This window comes from Lepidochelys olivacea (genome assembly GCF_965140295.1).
Source record: "Lepidochelys olivacea isolate rLepOli2 genome assembly, chromosome: 7".
Lineage (NCBI taxonomy): Eukaryota > Metazoa > Chordata > Testudines > Cheloniidae > Lepidochelys > Lepidochelys olivacea.
The window spans coordinates 112,515,997-112,534,671 of record NC_140417.1 but is presented as its reverse complement, the minus strand read 5'-3'; the positions used below and the strand labels follow the sequence as shown (position 1 = coordinate 112,534,671).

The following is an 18,675-nucleotide window of genomic DNA, read 5'->3' as shown; positions in this document are numbered from 1 at the left end:
ATTTATGCCCCGCAAACGAGCCCAAAGCAGCCACAATTCTATCAGCAGGTGTCCGACTTCCTCGGCACCCTAGATTTGCACGAGTGCCTGGTCATGGGAGGGGACTTTAACACCACCCTCAAGGAACGGGACCGCTCAGGAGCCAAGCCGAGCCCAGCTGCCGTGAACATTCTTCGAGGAATAGTCGAACATCATTCCCTAGTGGACGTCTGGCGTGACCATCACCCAGATGACACTTCCACGTTCACCTTTGTCTGGGTGGAGGCCCATCGGTCACACCACTCTCCGTTGGACTGTATTTACTTATCCCGTTTTCATGTTTCACAGGCCCACTCCTCCACCATTCAGCTGGCCCCATTCTCTGACCATCATTTAGCCACCATTACGGTCTCCTTCCGTGCAGAGAAACCGGGGCCGGCCTATTGGCACTTTAACAACAGCCTGTTGGAGGACGAGAGCTTCGTGACGTCCTTCCGGGAGTTTTGGCTGGCCTGGCGAGAGCAGTGGCGTGCCTTTCCCTCGGTGCGGCAATGGTGGGATCTAGGGAAGGTACGCGCCAAGCTCTTCTGCTGTGACTACACTCGGGGCACCAGCCGACGAGAAATGCGGCTATAGAGCAGTTGGAACTGGAGGTCTTAGAGATGGAGAGGCGCCTGGCCACCAACTCCGAGGACCCGTCCCTCTGCGGAGCGTGCTGGGAGAAGCGGGACGAGCTCCGGGCCCTCGAGGACCACCGGGCCCGAGGTGCCTTCGTTTGGTCCCACATCCACCTCCTTCGGGAGATGGACCGCAGCTCCCGCTTCTTCTATGCCCTGGAGAAAACAAGGGGGGCCAAAAAGCACGTCACCTGCCTTCTTGCGGAAGACAGCACACCCCTCACGGATCCGGAGGAGATGTGTTGGAGGGCCCGTGACTTCTACACAAGCCTTTTCTCCCCAGATCCGACTGATCCTGGCGCTTGTGGGGTGCTCTGGGAGGAACTCCCCACAGTCAGCGTGGGCGACCGAGACCAGCTAGAGCTGCTTCTCACCCTGGCCGAGTTCTCGGAAGCCCTCCGTCGCATGCCCACCAATAAATCTCCAGGCATGGACGGGCTGACTGTGGAGTTTTACCGCGCGTTCTGGGACATCCTCGGCCCAGACCTAGTCACTGTCTGGGCTGAGTCCTTGCAGAGCGGGGTCCTCCCTCTGTCGTGCAGGCGAGCGGGTCTCGCCTTGTTGCCGAAGAAGGGGGACCTCCGCGATTTACGAAACTGGCGTCCCGTCTCACTCCTTAGCACGGATTACAAAATCGTAGCGAAAGCAATCTCGCTGTGGCTAGGGTCCGTGATGGCGGACGTGATCCACCCAGACCAGACCTATACTGTCCCGGGTTGCAGCATTTTTGACAACCTATTTCTAGTCCGAGACCTTTTGGAACTCGGGCGGAGAGATGGTCTGTCGTTCGCCCTCCTGTCTCTTGATCAGGAGAAGGCGTTCGATAGAGTAGACCATGGTACCTCCTGAGCACTCTGCAGGCATTTGGATTTGGACCTCAGTTTGTGAGTTTTCTCCGAGTGCTGTACACCTCCATGGAGTGTTTGGTTAGGCTCAACTGGACCCTGACCGAACCGGTCAGCTTCGGGCGAGGAGTGCGGCAGGGGTGCCCCCTCTCGGGCCAGCTGTACGCTCTGGCGATCGAGCCTTTCCTCTGTCTCCTCCGCAGGAGGTTGACAGGGTTGGTGCTGCGGGAGCCGGAGCTGCGGCTGGTCCTGTCGGCGTACGCCGATAACGTACTCCTTGTGGTCCAAGACCCGGGCAACTTGGCGCGAGTGAAGGCATGCCAGGCCATCTATTCGGCAGCCTCCTCTGCCCGAGTCAACTGGGTCAAGAGCTCTGGCTTGGCGGTGGGGGACTGGCGGCAGGTAAGCTCCCTCCCATCCGCGCTTCAGACCATCTGGTGGAGTGTGGGTCCACTGCTCTATCTCGGCGTTTACCTTTCCGCCACGCACCCTTCCCCGCCGGAGAACTGGCAAAATTTAGAGGGCGGGGTGATAGAGCGGATCCGGAAATGGACGAGGCTACTCCGATGTCTCTCCCTCCGAGGGAGAGCACTGGTGCTTAACCAACTAGTCCTGTCCACGCTCTGGTACCGGCTCAATACCCTGACCCCGGCCCCGGGTTTCCTGACCCACCTCCGGAGATTGATTCTAGAGTTCTTTTGGTCAGCAATGCACTGGGCCCCTGTTGGAGTTCTTCATTTACCCCTGAAGGACGGAGGGCAGGGCCTGAAGTGTCTGTACACTCAGGTCCGCATTTTCCGCCTCCAGGCCCTGCAGAGGCTCCTTTATCGTGCAGGTAGTTCGACGTAGAGCATATTGGCGCACGCCTTCCTGCGCCGCTTCCAAGGGCTCCGATACGACCGGCAGCTCTTTTATCTTTGTCCGAGAGGTTTTCCTCGAAACCTCTCCGGGCTGCCAGTCTTCTACCAGGACTCTCCTCCGGACCTGGAAACTGTTTCTAATGACCAGGTCCGTGGCGGCCACCGTGGGAGCAGATCTCCTCACGGAGCCCCTGCTACACAATCCCCAACTCCGTGTGCAGGTGGTGGAGTCCCACTCGGTGCGCCAGAGGTTGGTCCTGGCGGAAGTCACGAGGGTCGGAGACCTCCTGGACTACGACCGGAGAGATTGGCTGGATCCCCTGACGCTCGCTCGGCGCATGGGGCTCTCCAGCCTTCGTACCCCCCGGCGCGTACTTCAGGAGGCGAAGGCCGCCTTGACCCCCGCTGCTCGGGCTTATGTTAACCGAGTCTTGCGCAAGGGCGCACCCCGCCCATCCTCTACCCCAGGCCCGCCGGACCTTTCCATTGGGCCCCTACCCTGCCGATCCCAACAAACCCCTCACCCTTTCACTGCAAGCCAGCTGCATGAACTGCAGCCGGTCAGTTTTCAAATCGCACCACGGAATTATTTATATACACACTCATGCTTCACGCCCACACTCTGGTGTCCCACCCCAATACAAAGTGGCGGGACCTCCTGCCACCCTTGGAGGGTGAGCAACCTTGGTGGGCCAGCCTGTATTCCACCTTGGTCTCGAGGCCCGTCAGGGACATCAGTTGGCGGCTCCTTCACGGAGCTGTGAGCACAGGCGTGTTTCTGACACGGTTTACCCCCATCCCGGATACTTGCCCTTTTTGTAGTGTAAGGGAAACCCTGGCGCACATATATCTAGAGTGTGCCAGATTGCAGCCCCTTTTCCGGCTCCTCACAAATATTCTATTGCACTTTTGGCTTCATTTCTCCCCTCACCTTTTTATCTATACACTCCCCATCCATGGCCCCACAAAATCGCGAGACCTCCTGGTTAACCTCCTCCTAGCCTTGGCTAAAACAGCCATTTATAAAACCAGAGAGGGGAGGTGGGCCCATGAAGCGTCCTGCGATTGTAGGGCCTTTTTACGATCCTCAGTACATTCACGTATCCAGGAAGAGTTCCTCTGGGCGGCGTCCACCGACTCCCTTGACGCCTTCGAGGAGTGGTGGACGCTGTCCGGGGTTCTCTGCTTGGTGACCCTGTCTGGTTCCGTCCGTCTGGCCCTTTGATTGAGGGGAAGAGTGAGAGACGCCAGCCCCAGCCATTGCCGCTGTGGATACCATCATTACTGTCATCTAGGAGGGGTCCTATAATACATGGGTGTCTACGCCCCCCACCCCTAAACCGCCCACCCCGCAGCCATGCCCATCTTGCCGGGCACTCTCAGGAGAGGGAGGATCGGTGACACTGGGCGCGGCACTAGGTAACTCGAGGGGGTGGAAGACCACGAGTGTCGAGGAAGCCCCCCCGCTCTAGGCCATCAGGTAACTCAGGAGGGTGGAAGACCACGAGTGTCGAGGAAGCCCCCCCGCTTTGGGCCCAGGCTAGCCTGAACACTTCTCCCTCCTGAAAGCTGCTGTGTTATACCTTCTGTTTGCGTTGTTTTGTTGCATAGTTTGTTCTGTTTTTATTGGTAATTCTTTGTAAGTGTTACAAATTAAACTTCTTTTCTGTTTCAAAAAGAAAAAACAAAAAACAAAAAACCTTCCCTATTACCTTACCCAGGGAAAAGGGACCTACTTAACCTGGGGCTAATATGTCTGCTTCCTGTCACTCTTCTGTAGCCATCTGGCCCGACCCTGTCACAGTATGTTAAAAAATGTTACATAACTTCCCTAGTCCATCACTGTTATGATATTGTTGGGGGGAGAACATATTCCACACAGCCTGAGGTGAATAAAGAGTCCAATACTGACTTGTACTAACCACATAGCCAGAATGAGGTTGGCACTTTCTTCCCTCCCTCTCCTCCTTCATATCCTTCCTGAAGGCTCACGTCTCTTAATGTCCTTTTAGGTTCATCTTCTCGCCACCCTGCCGCCCTTTTGACTGACTTACTGTGAAGTGACAATATATTAATATATTTTTAAAAAGCTGTGTGTACAACAAATCATATCCCATGATCTTTTAGCATTGAAATCCTCTTGCTTCCCATATCCTTCTGCGCTTTGGCATTCTTATCTGTACTCTAGTAAATGCACACTTTACGCTCTTTGGGGCAGGGACCTATTGTTTGTAACATGCCAGTCACACCCATGGGGGCATAGTAGAAATGACAAATAATAATAATAAGTTTGCTGACTTAGATAATAATAATAGTAATGTTGCTGCTTAGATATCAGCATGTGTTATTTTGTATCTGAGAAGCTTTGTTTCATTTTGTACTTCAAAAAATAATTGTTCATTTAGTAATAATCTGATCCTGAATAAATAATGTATGATGTATATATTAACATTTTATTGTAACTTTGCCTAAATAAAAAGGTTTTTTAAAAATAATTCTTTTTGGTTATAAAATTAGTAATTGAATCCATATATCATCTCTGGACACAAACTCTTAGAGTAAAGTTAGTTATGATTGTCCTCAGAATTTTCTTTCCCATACCAGGGAGGTTTGAGCTGAAAAAGCAACCTGATTAGGTGATTTCTGGCTGCACTGATAAGTCAGGCAGTAAAAGGAGTGATATTTGAAGGATTTAGAAATTTGTCGTTGACTTCCCACAATCAATCAGCCTTTAAACATTTGAGAAGAGAGTTCTGGTTTGGTTTGGTTTTGTGTGTGTGTGTGTGGTTTTTTTTTAATGGGGTCAGGTGTGATATCAAGGTATATGTTACAATTATACTTTTGTATGTGTTTTTATAAAGACATTAACTTTCTTCAGATTAAATTATGGGCCCGCTCCTCGTTCCAGTGACATCACTTGTAAAACTGCAATGGCTGTAGGCCCTGTGTAGTGGTGTTTTATGAGAAAACAGAGAAAGGAGATAGAGATGGTGAACTTAGCACCCAGTAATTTAATAGTTTTACTAAGTAAAATTCTATGGTCTCTGTTATGCTGGAGACCAGATTAAAAGATCATATTCATCCTTTCTGGCTGTAAAATCTTTGAATACACAATATTGATTAATAGTAATTATTGACTGAGAGCTTTCTGAGTTCTTTTTAAATGAATTATTTGTCTGTTTTTAATAATCTAGATATTCAAAATATGCTTTTGTTCAGTCTGAATATACAGTATGTAGTTTTGCCCACAGACCTATCAGTTATTCAAAGGACATGACAAATGAGGGGCCCAATTCTGCAAATGCTTCCTACAAGGTGCCGTGCACATAGACATGATCAGAACTTAGGATTATACTGGTTATCAGCCAGGTGACAGTCGCATTATTTTCATTTTAATGTCAACAATGGTATTTTATATTTATGAGAAAAAATTAAAATACAAATAGAGAACAAAAATGCATGAGAAATGTTATGAATGTACTTTGCAGCATTATAATAGGCATTAAATCAAGAGCATTAAATAATAAGCTGCCTTCAGGTATTTGATTGTATACCCTTTATTATCTCAAAGGGAATTTTATGAACAGTATGTCACAGTGCTGACAGCATTTACATTCAAAGGCCAATATCTAATATTTTAAGCTATGCAAGGAAATAGTAGACAAAAAAAAAAAACAAGAAAATGGAACCTAGATCTTTTCTCATTAAGCATTTTTGCAAGCATTTTGCTTTTTCTAGATGCTGTCACATCGTCTTCATTTGAAGGAGAACCCAGCTTTAATTGCACAACTTTAAATATTTAATAGAGCTTTTATTAGTCACACAGAACCAGATAAGTAAAAGTTGTAATATCTTGTTCTGGTCATCATTTTTATTCATCATGGTTTAATGAGTATTATAATTACAGGTTGAGGAAGAAATATAAATTAGCTTTGTGGTATTGGTTGAGACTTATGTGCTCACTGGCATATGCACAAGGAACTATATGAGCATAACTGAGTTTTTCAGCATGTTGGCACAAGCTCCCCAATACCAACACTGTATTCTTCATGTTTAAATAATTGGAGAAGAGCTGCTATATATAATTGTAAGCACTGACACTAATAACTCTGTCTGGCTTCAGTACAAAAGCATGGGGAATTTGAAGGCTGAATGGACTTATTCTTGGCAGGTGTTCATTCTCTGATTTATCAATGAAGTCAGACTTCCAATAACTATCTTTTCCTCCCATTTGACATATTTGCTCCCAACTTAGAGAAACACCTATGTTATTTTGAGTGGCCAGGAACACGGGCAGTTATTTGGAGTACATTTCAGTTGACCTGAGGGGGGAAAGGCTGTTTGTAGACAACAAATGCTCTCTCGTTTTAGCCCTCAAATAAATGTTCTGTGGTGATAATGTAATAATTTCTATCTTTAACATTATAGATATGGCTACATGCATGCTACCTATATTGTTACATTGTAATTGGATGTAAAGTAAAACAGATGAATACTTTTACATTATTTTTTAAAATGCTTTGTTAAAACATCATTTTTCCCCCATTAGCAACTTATGCGGGAGCGACAGCAGATGGCCAGCCGCCCCTTTGCTTCTGTCGATGTAGCACTGGAAGTAGGAGCTGAGCAAACAGACTTTCTACGAGGGTCATTAAAGGTAGGAACAGTGGTGCTGACAAGGGACCATTGTGATTTGCATATTTATATTGCTAGTCTCATCTGCATCTGCTTCTGAAACCAAGGGGAGTCTGATTACCTGGAGCTGACAAGTCTCAGCTACATATGTTATGCCATTTTCAAGGAGCATAGTTTTAATAGTATGACATGTGTTGTAACAAAAGCCACTGGAGAAACTATTAGCCTAGGCTAGAGTGACAGTCAGTTCATCTGGCAGCCCTTTCTTGACGGATGAGTGCCGAAGGAATTTAAGATACAGGTATAAATGAGGAAACAAACCTTAAGTTTAGTCCTTAGAGTACACAGCGCTCTCTAGTTAACAGTTCACATCTATCTTAATTAACAGAGATTACTGTAAAAAACAAAAAAACCCAAAACGCTGTGAGTTGAATTTCAATATTGTTTTATTTGTGAGGTTTAAAGGACACAATATATAGAACGTTTTCATGTGGTCAATAGCTATATTATTACATCCTTTTATTGTAAATGCAATACACTGAAAGAGAAATCATAATATGCAAGGCAATGCAGTATTGGAATAGTGCAATAATGCATGAAATGGATTCTGGAAATTTCACCTGAAAATAGAGAGAGAATAACGTGAGGATAATAATGAATATATAATCAAGGGTGCCTTTTTGGTAGATTATATTTCCTGTATTTCTTTATGTTTATTTACAATATTATGTTCACGGTTATTACTTTATCTTATTTATGGTGAAACTTGGGAGTGAGGTGGGATAACTGAAATTTTTCCAGAATTATTGGCAGTTCCTCTTAAATTTAAAGCTTCTCTTGCTTTTCTAAATAGCCTCCTTCAATGGAAGATTAAAAACAGTCTGTCAGACCTCTAAGGTTCTTGGAGGAGTGGATAATGTGAAAAAATCATCTATTGAGCACTTATCAAATTGAGGTGCTCTCTCCTACTACTAGATAGGAGGCAATAGTAATTGTTCTTGCTAACATAATTTGGGTACTTTGAATATGTAATACATAAAAATTCACTATGCTTGCCAAGAAGCTTTGCTATTTTGTGACCAAACATTGTAGCACTCAGTGCCCCACCTTCAGCAGCCTTACACTTTTCCCTTGTCTTGAAACGGAAGAAGCTTCCAGTTACTGAGACTTAAGACTCAGATCCCTGTGCTGTAGTTTCAAGTTAATTGACATTTTGAAGTTTGTGTAATTCTGTTTGAGAACCTTTTAGCTCTGTTCTTTTTTAGGGTGAGTAAAGAATGGGTGGAAGGTGGGGATTCCTAACTTTGACTGTTTTCATACTGCTGATTTAATTAAAACTTTAGAAGTAAACATTTAACATTAATGGCTATGTTTTCTTCTATGACATCTTTTATTTAGCAACTAATGGAGGTGGAAGCTGAAATACTTCAGTTATGTTTTTACAGGGTTTTTTTCTCTCCTACTCTAAGCATGTTCTGGTAATTGTTTTCGTACTCACTGTGAGTTTTATTTTGTCTGATATATATACACAAACACACACACACACTCACAGAATGGAGACTATTCAAAGTTTTCCTAGCATTACAGTACACTGTAGTCTGTACTAAAACAATGTGGTACTGAAGATTAAATGAAAATGATGCAATTTATTGATTGGCCCATGCATCTACTGTGTAAGAAAGAGGGATATTAAAATTACATTATAGGTCTATCTTGAACTTACAAAGCAAGGTAATAAAAGTTACAGCTGCCACTCTGTTCTTGATTCTCAGCTTTCTATTAAGTTATAAGGGGATTTAGATAAGTGTATGGATAGCTGCACTGCAATACTTAAATATAAAAGGACACAATAAAAATAGATCAGCAGCCACAGTTCCGTTTTTGTTGGATTAAGTTAAATTCCCAACATTATTTTAATATTACTATGCTATTAATGCACATTGTGTTCCTTTAATTATATACCTCCATTAGTTGCTAAATAAAAGATGTCATAGAAGAAAATATAGCAATTAATGTTAGATGTTTTCTTCTAAAGTTTTAATTAATTATATAAAATAAAAATGAAAAAAATATACAGTAACTTCCCCCCCAAAAAATGTTGTAATGGCACTTACATTGACATACTAAGAGCTCCAATTATAATGTCGATAACTGTGAGATGTTTTCATTGCAACCCCTGCCCCAACCTTCCATTGACATTGTGTCTGATTCATGGGTGCTTTGGACCAGATATAAAGTCAATGACACAGTGTCTATTCTTTTATTGACACTGTAATAACTCTAGCGCTTCCAATGACATTGTATTGATCCGTTGGTCCTTTGGGCACAATATAATGTCGGTGCAACCATTACATACAGTACTGCAGGTCTCCCACTCAAATTGCACAGTAAGAATACGGCTCATTAATATTGTCTAGCTTACATGATGTTGTGAATTTACATGAGTACTGTGCATTAATATTGATGATTGAGTACAGTGTCAATACATCTGCATGTATACACAGTACTTCCAGTGTGATATAGTGACATTTCATTGGATCCTATCTTTTTGTGCAAATTGCATTTAAAAATATGCCAAGCAGCTGCTCCATTGTAAGGTTTTATTTTGCAAGATTGTCATTTTTATCTAGAATTTGCAAAAATATGTCTTATAATTTGAGACTTTTGGTACTGTTTGGCCAGTCTCCGTATTTAAAATAAATAACTGGTTCAAATAGCAAAAATAGAATTCCATGGACTTTGATCATCCTTGTGCCTTTTTTACAACCACCTGCATTTGCAATAGCTGAGTACAAAGTACTGAAAAACCAACTTTGATGGACATGCTTAATCCTCATTATTTTTTCTGCTGTTTTTGACTCTGTTTATCATTATCTCCTCCTCAACATCATCAGTGTACTTTTCTGATACTGTCCATCATCCTCTATGTCCATTTACTCAGCATCTTCTTCCTTCTGTCTCTCACAGCTTATGGGGCTTTTCCAGGGCTTTATCACTGGCCACTGCTCTGTCCGCTTTACACCCTATCTCTAGGTTGTCTCATCTATTCATGCACCTTCAACTGCCACCTCTGTGCTGATGATTCAGAAAATCTACCTCTACAACACTGATATATTGCCTTTCATCCAATCTGTCATCTTGGCCTGTCTCTCTGGCATTTCCTTTTGGATGTCTCATCATTCCCTTAAACTTAACATAGCCAAAACCAAACTACTTATCTTCCCTCCCATTCCCCTTAACTGTCAATGTTAATAACAATATCATCCTTCCCATCACTCAACTCCACAGTCTGAGGGTTATTTTGACTCCTATAACTTCTTTACTCCACACAGCCAGGCCATTTCCAAATCCTCTTGCTTCTTGCTCCTCACTCAATCCAAGATCCATCCTTTTACTTCCATTACAATCGCTAAACCATTTAGGGACTCTTTAGATTCTGAACTCATTTGCCAGGCCTCTGCTCCTTCCACGTACAAGTCCATTTTGAGGGCCCACGTCCACCATGCTGCTTACAGTGGTTCTAGCTGACATGTAAATTAAGTTAAATTATATATGTTGTTTCCCATTCCTCCTAAGCTCTGTCCTTAGAATGTGAGCTTCATATCTGCCTCGAGGCACTTAGCACACCGTGAGCTCTATTCTAAACAAACCATATACAATAATAATTTAATTGGTCCCTAAACTGCCATACCACTGTAGGCCAAAGGAAAAAGGATCATTGCCTGAGTAAGAGCTGAGTAAGGATTTGGCCCCATTATAATAAAAATATACATCTGGTTTCTGCCCTTCATAAACTGGACATCGTTTTTTGCCAAATCAATGCTCCTTATTTAATATTATTTTATATAAATGTGCGGTAATCTTCTTAGTCACATCCCATAGACTTGTTGAATTTCCAGTAGCCACTTAGGCCCAGATCCATAAATGTACTTAGGCGCCTAAGTCACAGTTTTGGCACCAAACTCAGACCAAACCCCGAAGGAAACTAACTTCCTTCAGCACTGACGTTTTCAAAGTAAAAGTTCCCTAGGCACTTAAGTCTCAGCCTTTTAGCATGTGCACTGCTGCCTCCCTTTGGGCATCTGGATGCCTATCTCTTGCCTAAGCCCCAGAGTGATTCATAAACCCGGGGAAGACAGGCATTCGGCCGCCTAAGTCACATGTGGGGCCCAATCTGGCAGGCATGCTCAGAGGTTGCCTACTGGATTGGGTCCCATTCAAAATCCATCCAAAGCAGGTGGTGGTGATGCCTCCAATGACTGTTTGACTTTGGATAAATAATTAAACACTTGTTAGAACAGAAAGAGGGAGGGAGGATGACTGTGTAGTCTAGTGATTAGGGCTCTGCCTGGGAGGCGCTGAGTCCAGACCTCATGCTCCAATCACTCTTTCATTGTTTATCCACAGTGGAACAGCTTCAACAGGGTTAGAGCACTCTCCTGAGAAGTGGGAGACACCTATTCAAAGGTTTTCTCCCCCTCTGGCAGAGAGGGGGTGGGAATTGAACCTGGGTCTCCCACATCACAGCCAAGTGCTCTAACCACTGGGACATAAGTTATAAGGTGGGTGCTGCTGCAACCACTGCCGCTGCATAGAGTGAGGCAGGTGCCCAACTCATTGCCACAAGAAGCAGCTTCGGCATCTAAGCCATCTGACTCCAGGTGGCTGGGCTCCATACATGGATTGCTAAGCAGAGCTAGGCATCTTCCTGCAGCCTGGACCTAGGCACCTATCTCCATGAGAGGGGTGGGCTTAGCACACACTCCTCTGGCTGGCATCTCCTACTGGCTACCTTATGCAGCTTCCCTCTTAGAGTGCTGGCTTTCATGGATTACATTCCTAGGTGCCTATCTCCCCACATTTATCTTTTCCGGGAGCCTAAGTGCCTAACTCGGCTTTGTGTATCACAGGAACAATACTGATTTTTCTAGGCCCTGTTGTGCTCAGCGTTGCAATGCTGAAGCCCCTTTGTAGATCCCACCCTTAGTAACTAACTGAACCCCTTGTAGGCACTTCAGATTTCCATGTACACATTTAATTACTTCTGTCAAGTTAAGGGGGGCTCAAGAATTATAGAATTAAAAGAACATCTAGTCTTATTTCCTTTATTCAGCAGTTAGAAGCATTTACAGTACATTGAATGGTTTTTAATTTCAAGGAGTCATTGTAGTTCTAAGGCAAAGATCAAAATGTTTCCCATTTAGTTCAATGGGAAAGTTAGAATCCTTGCCTACAGTCCAGTGACTGTAATTTTGCTATAAATGACTATTAAGAAATAAGGGTGATTTGCTAAAGTACAATAAGATCCAGTAGTTGGGCTTTGTGATTTTTGATAATTGAAGTTTATTCTAATAGGCTATTTATTGTTTCCCCTTGCCAATAAAGTGTTGGGGTTTTTTTAACTGGCTTTGCAAACAAATCCAGTTAAACTGGGTTTACGTTCTTGTTTAATTTGAATAATTTAATGAGCAATTTTAAAAAGCACAACCTAAGCATACTTGATTATTTTGTACAAAATTAAGCTGGTAGCATGCTTTATCAGCATTACACTTTATTTTGATGAAGCAGCTGGTGTTTCCAAAACTCTCCTCTCATAGTTTGAATCTTCTTTCTCTAATCAGTTCACTTTCATTCTAGGAGGAGGATTATTTCTTCTTGTCTCCATCCACTTTGGATTGCTCCAGACATCGCTCTGTCGTTGAACATCATGTTCCTCATTGTCTTCTGTGCTTACACAACATTACACTGCTTTGACAGCGTAGAGTGACCTTAAGTAAATATTGTTTACTCCCACTTTAAGGCCCCTTTACCCTGCCAGATTTGGGTAAAATGGCCTTAATGTAATTGAGAATCAGGCCCTTTGCTTGTCTCCTTCTAGGATGATTCATAGCTAGTTTCTACCTTGGACAATTTATATGTAAATGACTTCTAATTTTCCTTTCTGTACACTTCCTTTTTGAATTTTCCATTTCCCCTTATTTTTTCTCTCTCTTGACAGTCCTGGCTACACCATGTTTTTCTACTATTAAGTATTTCAAATTCCCTCTTTATCCAGCGGCACTATTTCTGCTAACGTTTTCCTTGTCTCATACCCACATTTTTCTTGCAAGGTCACAACTGTAGAGTCATCTTTGTCCCTGAACTTTGTTTTTTCCTCTGACACCACATTTGACTGTAAATCAGCTTAGTGTCCTGTCTGGACCATGATGTAATAGTCTTAACCCTGATCTTTTTTCCTTCTAAAATCCTGATTCATGCCTTAACTATTCCTTGTCTTGACTATTGTACTACCATATTTTGAGGTCCTTCTAAATACATGCACTCTAAACTTCTTGGGTCCAGAATAATGTGGTCAGATGACACTCCTGCCACAAGAAAAAGGAAACTATATCAGCTTATTCTCTCACTTTTTTCTGGCTTTCTACCATATCCAAATCCAATTCAGAATTGCCTTTCAGCTTTACCGCACTTACACTGATTTGTTGGACACTTTGCCCTCTAACATGCTGTGCCTACTCCTCTGCCCACTCCCTCTGTTCATCCAGTCTTTGTTTTCTCTCTTTTTCCTGTAAAACTGCATGGCTAGAAGTCACCCTTTCAATTGTGCTGCCTCATTTATGTGGAAAACTTTCTGTCTCCCAGACTACTGAGTCACTTTATTTTAAATCTTGCTTTAAAACCTTTCTTTTCGCTTTAGCTAATGACTGATTCTCTCTGAATAGCCTTTTGTCATATGGTCTATGAAGGATGCTATATAAAAAGTAAATATATAAGATCATTCTTTTGTTATAGTAGAGCACTCACCTAGGAAGAGAACAATTTAATCCCTCTAAGAACTCCTCCCTCATACAATGTACTTTATATTTTTCTATACAAGAGAAAAATCATAAGAAGTGTTTGTCTTAAAATTAAATTTAATAGGTTTCACACTGTATTTATTTCCAGGTACGGTGGTCATGTACAATCATAGAATCATAGAGCCACAGGGTTAGAAGGGACTGCAGGGGTCATCTAGTCAAAGCCCTTGCCAAGATGCAGGATTTGTTATGTCTAAAAGTGCAGTAACATAACACTGCTAAGACCTAATGACCTTAAACTGGCATAAATGTTTTGCTGCTCTCTTTAGATTTATATCTAGACATATATGAAAGTACTGAGTCTATTGCTCAAAGCCGAGAATTAATCTAGATACTGTGCATGCTGGTTACAGAGTTATGATGACTTGTATCCTATGTACCACTTCTGTTAAACACAAAGTGAAAAAAGTGAAGCCTGTAGCCTGCAATCAGGTCAACAATATTTCAAATTTTAAAATATTATTTCCCTTTTTTGGCATATAAGAAATCTATTTATAGTGAATGTCTGCCTGGAAAAAGTTGCCTAATTCACCCTTTTTACCCTGTATCACCTTATAAATAGGACAATATCATTGTGATTTTGATTTTTGTTAAAAACCTGCTTGTCTGAAAACTGGTACATGTCTTGGTAAAGTTCATGCACCTAACTTTGGAAAATGAACTTACAATTTTATAATCTATAATGTTCTATTATTTATCCAATTTCTAAGCCTGCAGAGAACACACTTTTGAAATTCAGAGAGCTAGGGCCTGATTATTTATTTACCTTTGAGTGACAGTGTAGAGATACCTGAAAAGAGAGGGTAATAGGCTGGTGTAAATGAGAATCAGTCCCTAATATTTTAATATTAATAGCCCCATAAAGCTGCTTCATGTTAACTATATAGTCTATAAGATCTGTGAATTTACTTTCAGTTCTAAATGTCTATTTGTGTTCAGATTGTTTATCAAAAGGTATCCCGCTGCCTCACAATGTTTATTTTGCACACATACTATATAATTGCTACAAAAATTGCTTGGCTGGAAATATAGGATTTGGGTTGAACAGAATTGCCAACAAATTTCATGCTCGACTGGAACAATTAGCAGAAATTTTGGTTGACTGATTAAATGTAGGTGTTTCAGCAATTTTGATATGGTAAGAGTAGAGTTTATTAATTAAATTATTGGTTTGTGGATATTTCTGAATTAACAGAATCAAAATATGTTATCTGATTGTTTTCAAGCATAAGAAAATTGTGTATGTCTGGGTGTGTATATGTGTAAACTTTGTGAATAAATGACATTGTAGATGTCCTATATTCACTAGAATTAATAAGTAGAATGCTGCCAACGTCTTATTTCATTAGAAAGATACAAGGTTCACTGAGTTCAAAGCAAAAGATATGTATCTCTACCTCCAGGGCTGCTGCTATATAAATGAGAGATGTAACAAAGCATGTGCATGGGAATCTTGCCTTGGGATATAGTAAATACATGGCAGTGAGACTCCTCCAGATCAGTTTTCAACTGAACACACCAAAGTATGGAAATGAATAATAACACCAGGGTAAATAAAGAGAATGTAAGTTGAAATTCTCCTACATCTGCTATGAAGTTGGACTGTGTGTCTCTGTACATAACACCATAAACCTAATCTGCACAGGCCATTACTTAACAGGGGAATAGTCCATCCCAGTGCTTTCCTCGGTCAGTAAGGTAATTTGTTAGATCAAGAGAGTGTCTATCCTAATGGTTTTTGTGTACATCAGCTCTTTAAAAATTAATATGACATGATGATGTATATGTGTTACTAACCTTGAAATATGGAGTTGCTCTTTTTATAAAGAGAGACAGAGATGAAAATGACTTTTACTGTTTTCCCTCTCTTCAGTTGGTACTAGCTATTGTATATTGTTGTTTGTTTTCTGGTGACTTGTAGTATTTAATTACCTTTAGATGAGAGTGCTATGCCCTTTAATTACCTTTACATTTAGTTGAGTGTTATGCTCTTACTCTGTACTTGAGTCTCTGCACTTCCTGTCAACCGCAATATATATTGAGACTACAATGGACAGAAGCAACTATTAGATCACTTGTAGTTGTCATGTCATGACGTTCAACCAACAAATAAAAAATGTAGCTTCTTTTTAATTCTCCTCAAGTAACTTACCAACATGATTGTAGTAGATACTCTGATAGGTTATGCCAGTTCTCACTGGAGTTTCAGCATTCCATAAACTGCTGTCAAGTTAAATTCAAGTCTGAAATGACTGTGAACTCATTGATACTGGCAATGCAGAGTCGGAAGCTGTGCATACTGAGTTAGTTTAACAGGTCAATATATTTTAGTGGTAACTCTGAACAGTTGTCGATTATTTAAAAGGTCATAAAATTGTTAGAAGTTGGAAGAAAATCGACCAAACCAGAACTGAGGCACTAATGGTATTGTTTTTTCTATATTTTGTTTTTCAAAAGAGGAATCTATGGGGTTTTCTGCTTGTAAAGCTGCTTTGGGGATCGAGGGATTTTGTGTATTATCTACTGTATTAAGGTGTATGTAATAAAGGCAATTGGACTCTGGTGGAGCCGGGAAGATCAGTTCAGTAGCTTTGTATTAGGGTTAGCTCTTTTTTTTAATAAAAAAAAAAGCGAGAGAAAAAAAAGTATGAGTTCTGTGCTTGCTTCCTGTTCCAAATACAGTATATTTTCCAAGTCCATACATTTTCTCACAACAGACTGTAAAACATTATTGTTCAGTCGTGTGAAGCTGTATGAATGAAATAAGGCTTTCACTTAGTTTATCTGTGCTACATGTTCTCTTTGGTACGATTTCATTAAACAAAAAAAGTTACTTTCCAAGGGCTTTTCCTTATATAGTATACTTTGCATTATGACCTTGTGCATATCTTTCTTGTCCAGCTTTCAGCAAGAAACTAATAAATTTAGGGGGGACGCCTGTTGTCAGCTTGTAATCTCAAGTGCCCAAGCCTGTAAAATACTTTTTTTAAATGAGTAAATATTGAACCAGCTGGAGCTTATAAATCAGGTTATTGTTCTGAAAGTAAAAGCTAAACTGAAGTATTTATAAAAGACTTGAATTATTTCAGTACCACAAACACCTTACTGTTTGCTGTGTCATTAAAGTCATCTTGCAGTAGGGAGAAAATTATACAGTAACAATTTTTTTTTGTAATAACTATTTCTAAAAATTCTGATGCAAAGAGAATCAAAAGTACCCCACCCCCACCCCCAACCCACCCCAGTAACATAGTGAGGTATCTGTTTGGTACTAGATCAGAAAAAGTCTCCCATTGAATCTCAAACACCATTTGGGATAAAACAAATAAACAAGGTTGAGCTATTCTTTTATAATCTCCACTACATGAACCAAAAGAGTCTGCTTTGTTTAAGACATTTTATGAGATCACAGCCTTGTGGATATAGCTGCAGTAGACTGTCTATTTTTTATATTTTACACCAAACATATTTTCATCTGATATTAAAAGACATATTGTAGGTCATTGTTTTGCTATGAATATAACCAAATTAAATAAACAAAATTCTTTGAATATGAATTCTATTGCAAAAAAATATTCTTCTTCAAGTGGTTGCTGATGAGCATTTCACTCAGGCGTGCACATGCCCAGTGTACCAGAGCCAGAGAACTTTGCTTAGCATTGCCCATAGGGGCAGCACTCACTCGCTGTGGCCCTTAGCCCCACCTTTGTCTATTTAGGGCCAGCGCCGTCCCGACTCCCCTCAATTCCTTTTTACACCGGCGGCTTGAGTCAGAACATTCTGTGTGGTTATTACTTCACACTTTTGTATCTCAGTTTTCCCAGGATTTTCTTGTATATAGTTAGCAGTTAGCTTAATAGCAACTTAGTTTTAGGATAGATAGTTATCCTTGTGAGATGTCCTCACCAGGATTTAAACATTGTTCATCATGTGGGGTGGCCCTTCCCAATAGCAACTCCCACACATAGTGCTTGTTGTGCTTGTAAGAAGGACACGTTAAAAATGGTGCTCCATCTGCAGATTGTTCAAGAAAAGAATGCAGGTGGTAAGGATCTTGTGCCTCAGGCTGCATGGTATGGAGCAGGCCAGGAGGTCCCCTTCGGCGCTTGGGACCTCCACATATTCTCCGGCCCCTCAGACACCTTAGGAACTCTAGCAAGCCAATGGTCCTTGGCCAGGATCTGATGCCACCCCCAGGAGGAAGAGAGATCATTCTCCTTCCTAGGGTTCTCCGAGAAAAAGGTCTACAAAATGGATCATAGCCACTTCTTTTTAAGGGGAAGTGCAGACCAGCACCATGATTCTTATGGTACGCAGGATGGAGGTTGGTCATCTACCTATTCTCTGGTACTGAGGCACTGTCAAGCTGGACGCTCTCCTGTTGACTCCGATACTGTATGTCAGATGCCCACTGAGTCTGTTACCAATGACATTGGTACTGGCTATTTCCACACTATTAGTGTACCTTGCAGTGTCAGACTTGCTTTGCCTCTCTGCTCCTGACTCTCCAGTTATTCAGGTTGTATGCAGTGTTGTTCTAGCCATGTTGGTCCCAGTATATTAGCGAGACAAGGTGGATGTGGTAATGTCTTTTATTGGACCAAGCTCTGTGTAAGCTCAAAAGCTTCTCTCTCTCTTACCAACAGAAGTTGGTCTAATAAAATGTATTATCTCACCGATCTTGTCTCTCAATTATTCAGGAGTATTCAGCTTCTGGGACTTCTTATGTGCAGTCCTGGATTGATTGCAGGCTTGTCTCAGTTGTCAGCACCATCTTTGGCACCACCTAAGACACAGAGTGGGAAGCTGAAGTCGGCCTCAA

At 41.9% G+C, this 18,675-nt stretch overlaps 1 protein-coding gene across 3 annotated transcripts in view; it reads left to right on the top strand.

The window, feature by feature from the left end:
* ATRNL1 (attractin like 1) overlaps positions 1-18,675 on the top strand; it is a 1,099,511-nt gene that overhangs the window by 883,601 nt on the left and 197,235 nt on the right. For all 3 annotated transcript variants that reach the window (XM_084633632.1, XM_084633634.1, XM_084633633.1), the window contains exon 28: positions 6,911-7,018. In XM_084633632.1, the coding sequence (XP_084489758.1) occupies positions 6,911-7,018 (108 nt within the window). The remainder of the gene's footprint in view (positions 1-6,910; positions 7,019-18,675) is intronic.